Here is a 14,137-nt window from a genome sequence, read left to right as displayed (position 1 = left end):
TGTTTTTTTACCAAGCTATCCCTTTACCTCTCAAAGGCAAATAGAAAACATTTATCTGCAAGGAGATCTTTAATAATTTGTGACAGCTTAAATCAGATTCGTTTCTCTACATTCACCCATGCCTGTGACAGCTTCTTGCTGAATACAAGTGCCGATTGAGAGAAGCTGACATAGTAGAAGAGAACATCATTCAGGCCCAGGATCGAGCAAAAGCTGAAGAAGAAAGAGTCCTAAACGTGCTGAAGGCAGATGCAGGGGAAGATTTCCACAAAATAGGATTGCCATCAGGTGAGGATTCTGGAAATACGGTCTCTCCCAGTACATGCTTATGGTACCTGGAGATGAATGCAATGTTTCTCTAAATCACTGGTAGGACTGACAGTAGACTCAGTGAGCTTTTGGTTTGGCTGTACATCCATAGAACAGCTCTGAAGGATTTTGTGCAGAGATCCAGGTAGATAACATCTGTTTAACACTGTAAGAAACTAAACAACCAGGACATTTTCAAGATCTTAAATTTGCAATTAATGGCTTACCACCTAACTTTATTACAAGCATAAATACCTTGGTATATAGCAGCAACAAACAGAGATTGTTTCTCCAATGGTTGCATAGCTGGGTTTGAACTGAATTTAGAATTGTGGAGATGCACATCCAAGTCCTGGGATTAAAGTACCAGACTGTTTCTCTATCCAAAAATATTACCTGACAGTGATGAGTTATAAAGACAACATTACTTGGGTTGATCAAAGTAGTGTATCTTAGGGGGCTAAGCTTTTGCCTTTTTTTTATTATTGTTTTTTTGGTTTGTTTTCCTGTTGCAGTGGCATCCTCTTTTAGGTGGATTGTGAATAATGAACTTCTCAGAAAAAATCATTTAACCTGCCCTGATGATTACATCACTGATAAATTACCTGTTACTAGAGCACCAAAAGGTAACTTTTAATGCAGAGTATAATTTAGACTTTTTAGGACACTCTATAAGAATTGAACCATTGGATGATGTATATTTTTATAGTTTTCTGCCAAAGCAGAAGGGACTCTAGTATTACAAGCATAAAATCCCACTAAAGGGACATTGTCAAAATAAAATTGATAACTTAAAAATTACTGACTTTAAATGTGCTTACCTATGAAATTTAATGGTGGTCACACATTTGCATACAGTTCTTTCCATCTGACACAAAAACTATATTAATTGTGACTGCTCTGCCTTTTTTCAATTTCATTAGCACAAATCTGCAACTATATCTTGTATAGAGACAAGGGAAGAGATTACATTAAAGTTGAAACTATTTTCAGTGAAATAAAATTTTATTCTATATTTTGGGTTTAAAATTTTCCAGTTCTGGAAATATATTGGTTTAATTTGCAAATGAAGATCTTTTGGGCAATGTCAAGACTTCTCTACTTCTTTTACTCATGTGTGAGCGAAGGTGAATGGTTTCAGTATCATTAAAATGAAATTTTTCAGTCAAGTCAAAACAAACATTTCAGAGTAATCAATTTAGTCACAAATTCCAAGATTTGGGGTTTTTTTTTCCATTGTAATTCCAAACAAAGCCAAAAATCTACCATCTCAGAGTTTCCTCTGAGGTGGCAATTTTGTTGTGTAACTGTAGGAACGTGGGACTAGATGGTACATCCTGTTTATGTCACTTTTCTGACTGTCGTAAGTCCATCTCACAGATATTTTTGTAAACTGAACAGAACACACTAAGTCCTGCTCACTTTGAAAATTAACACAGCTTTCTGAGAGTAATATAACTTTCCTTGTGTATAGCTTGATTAATTAGTATTTCTAAAATCTTTCTTATTAAAGCAATAAGCTTCATTTGTGCAAAATAAATTATAAACACAAATTAAATTCTAGAGGATTTAAAGTGTATTTTTACCATCAACAAAACTAAAATAAATTCATACACCTATGCTTAGAATAGATGCTTGTAATTCATGCTTTTCTCTTATGGAATTATTTTTTTTAACTTGAATTGCAGGAAAATCAGAGCCTGGCTACATCAGAGAGACGTTTAGTTTTAAACAGCGTGTTTCTTCAGGCTTGCAGGACCAGACACCTGCAAAGATTGCACACCTCCAGAAAATACCTGGTAGTCTGCCAAATGTGTCTTTATGCACATTAACTCTGCCTTCAGTTCCAGACTCTGGCCACCAGACTAAAAAGACCAGTAAGGTACATTTTACAGATTTATTTGTTTTAGTCTGTTAGAACTGTAGGGCCTATTGCTGTTCCTCTAACAAAGGGGAAATATCAATGCATTATCGATTTTGCTCCAGTACTTTTTTTTTAATCTGCTAAAAAAGAGAAATACAATATTTCTTTATGAATTTTCAATGCTGTATAGCTTTAATTAGACATGTACAGACACCTTTTTCATCATCCTCAAAATTGCCGTGTTTAATTTTGGTCTTTGTTTTTCAAAGAAAATTAGTGCCTCGCAGAAGGCAGCCTGGAAGGTCGGTAAATGCAAATCAGAGGAAGAAGAAGAGCGCACTTACCTTGCCAAACTTGAGAAAAGACAGAATTACTTGAAGAACCCCCGCTTTTTCCCACCAAATGCTCTTCATGGAGGCAAATCTCTTGTCATTTCTCAAGAAAAAGTGGATCAAACCATAGCCCAAAGAAAAGCAGAAGATAATAAAGGGTATGCAGTATCTACAATTTCTTGGTCCTGAGCTGGAGCGTAGAGAGCTCCACTGTAGAATTGCTGTGAATTTGCGTGGATATTTTGAGCTAAATGTCTGTGTGGTCTTGTAGGAAACAAAGTATGTCTGTATGACATTTTGGTTTTGCCAGAGGATACATTTTACAGTTTCCCATTTTATCAGTATTTAAAGAACTAGGCAGTAAGATTATGTCTCCTTTTTCTTTTTTTTTTTTAATCTTTCAGAGATACCTCATTTGTTCCTGTGTTTCTTGCCAATCCACCTATTATTTTGTTTTCTGATTATGAAGTTGGCCAGGTTTATGAGGTGAGAACTTGCTTCTTTATAGAGGGTTAGTTCTACCACTGAGAAGCATTACATCCTGCCACAATCTACATATTTCACTCACTTTCGGCTTTCTGCAGTTTAACAAAAGTCTGAGTTTCTTCTTTATATTGAATTAATGATCCTTTAGCTTCCTTCAAAATACTCTTTCACACATGCCATTGACCCACACTAACCAGGGAAAACTAAAAGCGACCCTTTTCAAAGTCTCAGCTTGGTTTTGGTAGTATGTGATTCAGCCTTTATTGAATAAACTGAGACTTCTAGGCTGGTTGTAGGGATAAATGAGCTACTACTAGCTGGGTACTATGGAATTACAAACATTATAATGAGTGATGATAAATACAATGGAGTATTTTATTTTCTTTTTAAATAAAGATGACTATAGAGCTGCAAAACATCACTTCAACATGTCATCATGTAAGGCTTATCCCCCCCTCTACTTCAGCATTTGCCATTGGGCCAGGTAAGGGTTATTTTTTTTGCCTTTAAGATGTTAACACATAAGAGATGTAATTTAGCTGCTTGAACAAAGATTTTTCAGAGATGTTATGTTTGATTCTGCTATCCATAGCGCTCTGGGTAGGACAATACTCTGCTCAGTTCTTTAGAGACTGAAGGCTATCTTATGTCTCTAGGACCATTCACATGCATCTCATAAGCAGATTCAAATAGTTTAATGAGGGATTCAAGAAGACTGACGTTAAAATGTTTGAAGTTAGATTGAAATATATCCATGGAATACCTAGATTGAGCCTTATCCAAAATTTATCTAGGAACAGACGTAGTGCTCATTGAAATCAGTAGGGGGAGATGGCAATAAATAGCGTACTTCAATTGGCACAAGGAAGATTAGGTTAGAGGAAAGGTAAGAAAAATATCCTTCTTATATTAGGGTAGGCACAGGCATAGAATGCCAAAGGAGGTTGTGATTTCTCAGTCACAGCTTTAGAGGAATATTTAGAAGAAGTTAGGTTCCCCCATGTAAACCTTTTTGTCTTGTTACCCAGTTTTCCTCCACCACAACTCTATGTTTCTCCTCACTCTGTTTTCTGTAATTATGAGAAGCATTTATTCAGACAAAAAAATCTTCTTTATGTTCAGTGGAAGATGTGCATGTGCGGATTACACTGGCAGGCCTTTTGTGGTCATTTGCTTTTATCAGCTTGACTTAGGCAACACACGGGGAGATTTTACAGGCACCTTTCCAGAGGGAGATGTGATCATACATACTTATGCCAGCTTTGGGAGGTTTTCATTTTTTTAATTCCCTGAATTTTTTTTTTTCCAAGGAAAATTTCCAGGAAAGGGAGGAATGATTGCTCCTGGGATGACATGCCAGTATACGGTCCAATTTATTCCTGAATATCTAGGAGATTATGAAGATTGTATATTAGTGGAGACTCAAGTATCAGAACCTTTTTTGATCCCGATCCAAGCTAAAAGACCACCTCCAGCGTTAACATGTCAGTAATGTCCAACTCTTAAGTTTCTCTAAAGTTAAATGGACTTGGTTGTGGTTTTTTTTTCGTTTGACTGTCTCCAATTTTATGTCACAAAACAAATGTGGACAAACTTGGCAGTGCAGTTTCTACATTTTTATATCTATCTCATTGCCACTCATAATAGATTTATTACTTACTAAATGTAATCCTGTCAAATTCTTTCTCAATTATTTTTGCTTGCCACATCAACCTCATTTTTTTTCACTGTGTTTTGAAAGGATTGAGCAGGAGCTACTTTTCTAAGTTTGTCTTGTCAATTCCTGAAATACTAACTGTAATTACCAATCCTAAATATTAAGGAATTATGATTTTAGTTATAAATATTTGATGCTATTAATTAATATTCATGGAATTTTACATTAATTATATATGGATATGGAGGATTCACCTCTCAAATATCTAGCCTCGACTGTAACAACCAGGATTACTTTTGCAGAAGCTTGCTTTGATTATTTTTAAATTCACTTCTTCTGTTAAACTGAGCTTTTTTAAAAATCATCTTACTTTTTGTCATCATTCAGGGCAATCTTTTAGTAGGAAGCACCATTAAAAAGTAAGATGATTGTAGAGAGATGCACCTCATACTGTTTAACTTTCAAATGGAAAGAGTTTAAGGTGTCTAAGGATTGCAGCACCTAGCATATTCATATGCAGTAATGTTGTCTTTAACATTGTTAATTAAATAAAAGTGTTAACATTTAACGTTGTTATTTAAGATCTAGCGTTGCCAGCTGCCAGCCTTCAATGTCTGTGTAACCCAGTTTTCTGTGTTACCCATTGCAGTGCCTCGCGTTATAGACTGTGGTTCCTGTATTGTTGGAGGAATAAAAGTAACGATAATTTTGTGCACAAATGAGGGATTTAGCACTGGGAAGTTCTGTATAATGCCAAAGAAAGCCTGGCCACCTCCTAATTTCAGGGTGAGTGATTAGAAGGGAAATACTGGACGTGATATGGTATAGATGGCCTGACATGAACACGTTTAATCAAGTTATGGTAGAGAATCATAGAACAGGTTGGGTTAGAAGGGACCTTTAAAGGCCATCTAGTCCAACCCCCCTCAGGAGCCCCGTCCAACCTGACCTTGAATGTTTCCAGGGATGGGGCATCTACCACCTCTCTGGGCAACCTGGGCCAGTGTTTCCCCACCCTCAGCATAAAAAAATTCTTCCTTATATCTAGTCTAAATCTCCCCTCTTTTAGTTTAAAACTAGTACCCCTTGTCCTATAGCAACAGGCCCTGCTAAAAAGTCTGCCCCCATCTTTCTTGCAAGCCCCTTTTAAGTACTGAAAGGCTGCTATAAGGTCTCCCTGGAGCCTTCTGTTCTCCAGGCTGAACAACTCCAACTTTCTCAGTCTGTCCTCATGCAAAAGGTGCTCCAGCCCTCTGATTATTTTTGTGGCCCTCCTCTGGACCCGCTCCAACAGGTCCATATCATGTATATTAGCACAGAAGTCATAAGGCCTTGCTGGGGACATCTCTATTGTCCCATTCCCTCAGGGATTCCCATTTATTCTCAAGATTTATTCTCCTGCTTGTGCTCCAGCTTGCCTCTGGAAGATGTCTTGCTCAGTGGCAAGGTAAACTCAGGCAAAGATCAGGGAAAGGACAACTGGCTTGAACTTTAATCTTACCCTTAAAGCAAACAGAAATTTAATGAGTTCTAGCATTTCTTGAGCTAATTTCCTCCCCCTCCCCACCAAAGATATCACTTACTGACCTTGCTGCACCTGTAGACCTCTGAAGTCCACTCCAGTGCTGCTCTGTCTTTAGCTTTCCATCACGAAACAGAGTCTAAGTGAAATGCATAAAGAAGGTAAGGTATATTTGGTAGATTGGCATTTTATGTGCTGGAGAAAAGGCTAATGGGACAGCTGATGGGCCAGATTGTCCTCCCTGAGGTGCTTTACAGTTCCAACTCAAAGTGAGTCACAAGCATGGAGAAACAGACAGAGCTCCTGTGCTCAGGCATAGCTATTCTTCTGTGAACATGAATATTAGGGCTCCTGACACTGTCATTTGTCTTTGGAGACAGCACCTGCTTTCACCAAGGTCATTATAAAGCATGGAGCATTTCTTATAATTAAGATATGTACATAAGCCACATACTTTTGATGTGTGTGAAAAAAAGGTAGAACATTAATGTTGCTGTATACTGCCTGTTTTAGATAAGCCTGCATTTTAAAAACAACCACCTGATCAATTCAATTTATTAATCTTTCTTTTTTTTTTTTTTTTCTTTAACACCTTAGGCTGTTGCCACTGTTGGTTTTGTGCTACAAGATCCTTTTGGGGTCTATCCTGCTGTTTTTGAGCTAGCTCCAGGGCAGAGTACAACAGTAGAGGTTAGTACCAACTGCTACAGAAAATATTTGTACTTCACAAAATACATTAGAAATCAAGATAATTTCAGAAGATCTTGGGTGGACCTTGCGAATTTGGGTTTGTGTGAGCAAAAATACTCAAATCCTTTTGTGCAATTATGCTGGAAGAATGCAGCAGTGGGAGTCTTTCATTGCAACTTTCAGGTCTTGCTTAGCCACTCAGAGACCAGCCAGATTTTCCCCATGCAAAGAATCTTGTTAGAGAAAACAGGAATCTGAGAACACAGGAGTCCTTATTTCGCTCCAGCTGGGGCGTCAAGTCCAAGAAACTTTTCCTTTCTGATCTTCCTGGAAAAAAAAGGGCATTTGGGGAAAAAAATTATTTTTTTGTAGAGCAGCAAGTACAAATCCTTCACTTATGCTGAAAAAAGATCCTGCAGTAGATGTGCATTACTGGAAACGACCACTGCTTTCTCTGATGTGGGCCACGTTTTATTATAGCATCACTGTGGGGAGAGGAAGAGCAATATGGAGAGTATGGCCAGCCTCCAGCCCTTCCTTTCTCCAGGACCTCCTGGCTGCTGATAAAAGGAATGGGTCAGGCAGGTGTGGATAAATGACAAATGTTTCTCCTCCTTTCTGTCTCCCCGGGTGCATTGCTTCAGCAGGGCCACGCACACGTGGGAGGGGAAAAAGGAGATGGATTTAGCATGGGTTGGGTTTGCAGACCATAATGGATAAGACGTAGAATAACCATTACACAGCCAAAAGTTTGGCCACTGAACCATTTTTGTTGAGGCGGAACTCAGGGAGGGCACACAGCAGCTGCCCTGCTCACACTGTTGGAGCTTGGCAGGCAGCGGGGGCATTGCTCAGTGAGTGATCGAGGAAGGATTCGATTCTGAGGGTGCAATTCATCCAACAAGCCCAGTAGAGCACTCGCATCTCCAGTGACTGCAAAGTCTGGTGACCTTCCAGATACACACATGTAAGTTTAGTGACCTAGAAAACACCTATTTCTTTCTGGCCTGTATTAAGGAAATGTGACACTGTCTGTTTCTTGCAATTTAATTACTAATCACTAGAACTGTCCTTTATTGAATGTTTACAAATTGAAGTTTATTACTTCCTGGAGAGAAATCAGTTACAGACCCTGCTATTTCACTTCTCTCTTTCAGGTAGTGTTTTTCCCTTCTCTTCCAGAAGTCTCACAGCAAACATACACCATTGTTTGTGACAATTGCCAAGTCAATGACGTTACAGTCACAGGTTTGTTTCTGACACCTTTCAGAGATGTTTCTCACACTGTAGATATTCAAATAATGTGAGTGGTGGTTGATGGGTTGAAGTGATGGTAAGATTTTATATCATTGGATTAAGTGCATACTTTGTACCCTGATGGTGTTAAATGCTAAGCTTTTTAATTATTATTATTACTACTCCATCTCAGTGCATGAAATACATGGGATTCAGAAAACACTGAGTTCTTAACCCACTGTAGCCAAAAATCCAAATGTAAAATGTCACCAAGTAGCAGAGAAGAACAACTGTAATCAGGTGCAATTCATTTCTTAGACTTTTGTATCAATAAGATAACATGGCAAACCGTAAAACATTTATGTTAACAGGGCAGAAATACATTTGGGTGTAAAGGAAATTTGGGGCATGTCTTGGATTAAGGTATTCAGGAGAGACAGGCAATCTTTGGATTAGCTAATGAAACCAGTTGAAATTCTTGTAAATGTTAGTGCTTGTCCTGTAACGTAATTGTGGGTGCTATAATATTAGGCTTGACTTGTAGTCTATTTAACCACTTTATTACTGGTATTTCCTTTGAAAATTTTTGAATAGTGCATTTCCTGCTTATTTTTATTTTAATATACCGCTCAAAACATCTGGGAGCCACATCATCAACCATTGTAAACATTCTGCTCACCTCAGTGAAGTGATGCTGATGTAAATGAGCTGTAGCCCTGAAATCCAAATCTCTCGAATTCATGAAGAGCTCTACTGATAAATGTTGATGAACAAAGAGCATCAGGAAAATATTGTACAATTAACACATTGGGGTTCTGAAACTTGAGGAAACACCAGATATAATCAGTAATGGTGATTGCTGGCATTTGCTGTTAATGAGTAATATGAACAATGTTAATAGCCAGATGGTAAAGAGTAATACCTACTTATTTCTTCAAGGGGTTGGACAGCTGATAGCTCTGGATCTTGTGTTTGTCACGGGTGGAGAAAGTGAACCCAAACCCGGCGAAGCTACTGATGTAACAGCACAGCATCTCATACGATTTGACCCCCAAAACCCACACGCCACTGAGGAGAAGAAACTGGTTATAAGAAACACTACGTACGTAACTACTACTAATAGAGTAATGCTCTGCAGTCTGAACCTCCTGGTAGGGACCTCAGTTGTGATACCATCCTCTCTCAAGCTGGAGAAACCTTCATGCACTTGAGAAACTTTGGGCAGAAGCCTTGCTTCTTTTTGCTCCATTGCTTAGTAATTAAGGTTCAAGGATATGCTTGTAAGAGTAGGAACCTTACATATAGATCAAGCATTATGGCAACCATTAGCCATACCATTTGGTTCATACACTGCCAAGGTCAGTATATTTGCCTTGGTATAGATAAATCTACAACTGCAAAAGGTTCATAACTATGGATGGTTACAGGAAATATTTAACAGGGTCATTGAGATAGGATTTATCTAACTTTACACGTCTACAATGTATACTTGTGCAGCTGAGCTAAGCACCCTATACTCTTACTTTCATAGTGCAGGGAAATAGATGCTTTTAAGGATGAAATTCTGACTGTAAATATCTCCCACAGAACAAGACATAACACATCCTGGACTCCACTGGATCTCCACTGATTAAAACAGGAGCCCAGTGTAACTAGCTCATATTAAAACTTTCTAGTGATTCCTACTATTGAGTCCTAATAGATTTAAATATAAACTCTGCTTGACATCAAGGAAGATGTCCCTATGTGCGGTTACATTGTACTGAACATAGTGGAATCCTAATTTTGATCAAAATCCATTGGAAAATAGTAGAAGTACACTAATGTGTTTGACTGCAGTAGTTAGAGGCTGCAGACCATCAAACCAGTGAGGAGGTCAGTGCTGGTTTTAGATACATTCGTGCAAATTGCTACTTGCTACAGTGAATTTTGGCGAGTTTGTTTTTTGGCCTGGAAACCACACATGCATAATGCCAGAACAGAATGGGTATAGAAAGCGTGATTCAGTGAAGTGGATATTGTAAACCGATGAAGGATGTAACTATGCCAATTTCCACATTTTCTATATATTATAATCATGACAGCAGTCCCTGTGCGTCTGGTGTCAGCATTTGTATGGAACAAAGCTGGACAGGCTGAGACTGAACTCCACAGAAATAGGAAAGAGAAAACTCTCTACTGCTATAGAAAGTGACACAAGAAATTGTACATGTTCAGTTTTCTGTTATTGATACTCACTGTCAAATTCCAGTGTCCTTCCTCCCCTTAGTAAGGCAAAGTTTTTGAGGTCAGTAGGAGCAAGGTTTTAAAACCCATGAACACATTCCATGGAATACAATTCGGCTGAAGCAACGCAGTTAAGCAATTTTTTCTTTTTCTATTATTTGCTATAATCTCAGCTGAAGCCCCTGTGTTTCTTGATACATTAAAGACCGCAGCTTGCACTTGGATTAAATTCAGAATGTTATGCAGATCATCAGCAGTGGTCCAACGCAAACATACTGATATCAGCAGGAATTGTCCTGTTGAACTCAGATTCTTGAAAAAAGAATTGTAGAGTTTCCAAAAAGTTGCATTACATGACAAGTTAAATAAGACAAGAAAGCGTTAACATATCTTGCTCATTTATATAATTTACTTCCATGTATTAGCATGTTCTTTGTACAGTTTATATACTCTGACTCTGTGCTGCTTTCTCAGCTCTGTAGCTCGCGAGGACTGGTTAGTCTAATCCTTGTAATTTCTAAGGAGAGGAATTCCGTACGTGGAAAGAGGAACTGAAAATTTTCTCCCGATATTTTACTCAAAAATGTCTCATTTTTTTAATTATAGCTTTTTGTTGTTTATTGATCTCTTTGCAGCCACGTAGAACTTCCTTTCTACTGGCAGATTATAAAGCCTAATCTGAAACCATTAATACCAGAAGAAAATGCAGACTTTATGAAGCTCCAATACAATCAAGACACAGAGTCAGCCTTCTCCCTAAATCCTGAGGAGGGAATTTTGCTTCCCCACGCTGATCATGAGTTTACTCTCACTTACAATCCACAGGAGGTATGGCTTGTAATTCCTTCCTATCTGCAAACTCCAGCTGTGTATTTTTATGCAAGTCATAAAATCCTTGCTGTGCAGCTTTCTGAATTAAATTTAATTAGTTGGGACTATGCTCTGATAAACAGTGTTCAAAATGTAAAAAGTTACTAAAAGAAAACATGTTTTGACTGCAAAGTATGAGACAGTTTCTGATCTCATGTCATTTTGGGTACTGATTGGACACAATTTTACACTAAAACTGTGGACACATCCTCATCCTCATACAGCTGCAGCTGTGCTGGCTGGTAGAGTTACCGCTCTCACATTACCAGCTCCTCCACAATCTCCTGACCCTTCCCATCTGCTGAGTCAGTCGCTTTGGGGATGTGCCCCGTACCTGCTGCAGCCCAAATGACTTTGGTTAGCAAACAGTGATTATTTAAACTGTGCTTTTTGGGGCTGAAATGGGCCCTATGAACAGCTGTGTGGTAAATTAAGGGGGTAGTAGTAGCCTTTGGCAAAGAAATGATGGTGTGTAACTGTGGGTAAAGAGGGGTGCAACGATGTTAGAATGCAGCTGGACCAGTGACTGTTGTCTTAGTTTCTGCTCTGCTGTCTGTGTAAATAAGGAGCATGAGCTCACTGTATTTAAAGAAACTCTATCCAAAGTAAGCCCAAGAGTGGGAATATCCCATGCTGTGGTGACTGACATACATAGGAGTACCTCAAATAAGTATGGAAGAGAAACTAACTAGGTTTTTAAAATACTTCAATCAGTTAATAGAAAAATATATTGAATTAACATATACACTTGATACCTCTCTACAAACAAAGCCCTTCAAATTTAAAGCCTCCTTCTGTTTCTTTTTTTTTCTTTTCCCTATTAGAATATAGAAGGCATCCTCTTTTCCCATGACAGAAAAGTAGTGTTTGCTACTCAAAATCAGACTGATGGTCAATTAAGCTAAACACCCTGGAGCAGTTAGAAGAAACTTGAAGTTAGTACAGCAGTACTGATCTTAATTTGGGGAGCTTTTGCAGATGCTTGCACGTAGTATGCAATATACTAGGGAAATAATAACAGACATGTCAAAAATGAGTATTTTTCTTGGAACCACACAACATGAGATCAGAATCTGGCTTAATACTTTGCAATCAAACATGTTTTCTTTTAGTAACTCTAGAGTTTGAATATTGTTTATCAGAACTCTGATGATGATTGCTCATCCTTTAAATGTAAACTACTTTTTCATCTTTTTTTAATCCTCAACATAACTGATTCCCTGACACTAAAATCCTCTTCTTCATCTGTATAGCTGAAGAGTTATCACAGTGTGATTCAGATGGTACTGAGGGACATCCCAGAATCACCTTGGTAAGCTGAGAAACAGTATTTCCCAGTTAAGACATGTAGCCACATTTTAGCTATGCTATTACATTAAGTTACTGGGATTCTTCATCTTTCCGGCGATGATGGACTGACATATAAAAAAGATTTTATCTGTACAACTAATTGTGGTACAAAGAGCATCTCTGTGATCTTCCCTCCTGCCTGCATATGTCTTAGCCCTAGCTAGGGCTGCATCTCTCTTGGAAAAAGAGAGTTTTTTCATTTTTGTCTCTTTATTTTCCATCTTTCTGCTGAGATTTCCAACAGGTTTTCCTATTATTACAGTTTGTCACAGCAGTCTATGACTTACGTACTTCTTGTGAACAGACTGGGACTACTAGAATACATTAAAGAACTACTGTAATTTTTCCAGTTTTGAATTGTCCCCGGCCTGAGCTAACTGCACACGGGCAGTCTGTAGTTGAGAAACTTTTGATGATTTTCAATTTTAATCTTGCAATTAGAAGATGGGATCCAGTTTAAATGCCAATTTAAGATACTTAATAATTCTACCGTGTTTCCTCCCAAAGTTTAGTAAAAGAGGGGATGCTTCAAAACATCGCAGCATACAAAGCAGAGGATGCAATAGCACTGGAAATAGAAGTTAAAGGATCAACAGAACCATTTCATCTTCTGCTGGAACCGTACGCCATTATCATTCCTGGAGAAAACTTTATTGGTGTAAATGTCAGAAAATCATTTAAGGTTTGTTTGCTTTTGATTTCATTGTTATCATGTGCTTTGTGTCACTAGATGTCATAGGTGTTATTAGAAGATATCAGACTATCTGTGTTATTTTAGTTTTTCTTAAATATTTTTAAAGGAGACTGTGACTCCAGGAGGGTCTGTACTGAATTTCCCTCGCAAGCCTCCTTGGCCCTGCACTCCAGGCAGCAGCCTTTGTTCTTTTTCCATCTCTCAAGTTTGACACCACAGGGTTTTACCCTTCTAAATGTTTTCCTGGGTCACAAACCTGTTGCTTATCACTTTGTCACTCCTCTAGTGTAAAAGTTTTCCAGCTGGGAGGAATAGCCAATGGATAATTAAATTAATTAGAAACAGAAGCACTGTTCATGCAGAGGACTACAGCAAGCACAGAAGGGCTACAGAAATCACGTATACTGCATGTTACTAGACCTTATTCTTTCCTGCAGGTTCTGACAATTTCAATTTGACCATGATGGGACAGAGTCCTCCTGCAGTTGTCCACTCAGTGTCCTCTTCACTATAGATCAGGATCCTTTTGATCTTAGTCACATTTGAGAAAAATAGGCCTGTTAGCAAGAGCAAGGCAGGAAACCATTTCCCTGTTAATGATCTTTCCATTTTTTGCTTAAAGATACTGCTAAATCAGCACGTAGTTTTATGCTTTCTCTTCCTGGAAGTTCTTTTTCAGCTTAAGATATCCACTTCATACTTTCCAGTAATCCAGTATAGCTACAGGTATGGTATAGGTAATTAAGTCCCTTACTGATAATATAATGACCTTCCTCACAGTTTCCAATTGTTTTTATTAGTCTTAAAAATATAAGAATTTGAACGTGCTTAGAGATAATTATGCTTCAGAGAACAAAGTTATTTGCTGTAGTTAAGAAATAATGTCTGAATAGATCTGAAG

General features: G+C 38.1%; 1 protein-coding gene across 1 annotated transcript in view; it reads left to right on the top strand.

Annotated features, from left to right (window-relative positions):
* DLEC1 (DLEC1 cilia and flagella associated protein) overlaps positions 1-14,137 on the top strand; it is a 38,881-nt gene that overhangs the window by 1,138 nt on the left and 23,606 nt on the right. The window contains exons 3-16 of the mRNA XM_074157641.1: positions 132-288; positions 825-935; positions 1,998-2,191; positions 2,443-2,663; positions 2,910-2,991; positions 3,388-3,475; positions 4,302-4,475; positions 5,298-5,434; positions 6,768-6,860; positions 8,018-8,108; positions 9,036-9,198; positions 10,958-11,150; positions 12,446-12,504; positions 13,050-13,224. Of these exons, the coding sequence (XP_074013742.1) occupies positions 132-288; positions 825-935; positions 1,998-2,191; positions 2,443-2,663; positions 2,910-2,991; positions 3,388-3,475; positions 4,302-4,475; positions 5,298-5,434; positions 6,768-6,860; positions 8,018-8,108; positions 9,036-9,198; positions 10,958-11,150; positions 12,446-12,504; positions 13,050-13,224 (1,938 nt within the window). The remainder of the gene's footprint in view (positions 1-131; positions 289-824; positions 936-1,997; positions 2,192-2,442; positions 2,664-2,909; positions 2,992-3,387; positions 3,476-4,301; positions 4,476-5,297; positions 5,435-6,767; positions 6,861-8,017; positions 8,109-9,035; positions 9,199-10,957; positions 11,151-12,445; positions 12,505-13,049; positions 13,225-14,137) is intronic.

Source organism: Numenius arquata, chromosome 12 (assembly GCF_964106895.1).
Source record: "Numenius arquata chromosome 12, bNumArq3.hap1.1, whole genome shotgun sequence".
Taxonomy (NCBI): domain Eukaryota; kingdom Metazoa; phylum Chordata; class Aves; order Charadriiformes; family Scolopacidae; genus Numenius; species Numenius arquata.
The sequence above is the reverse complement of the archived record's forward strand: the minus strand, read 5'-3'. Positions and strand labels throughout refer to the sequence as shown.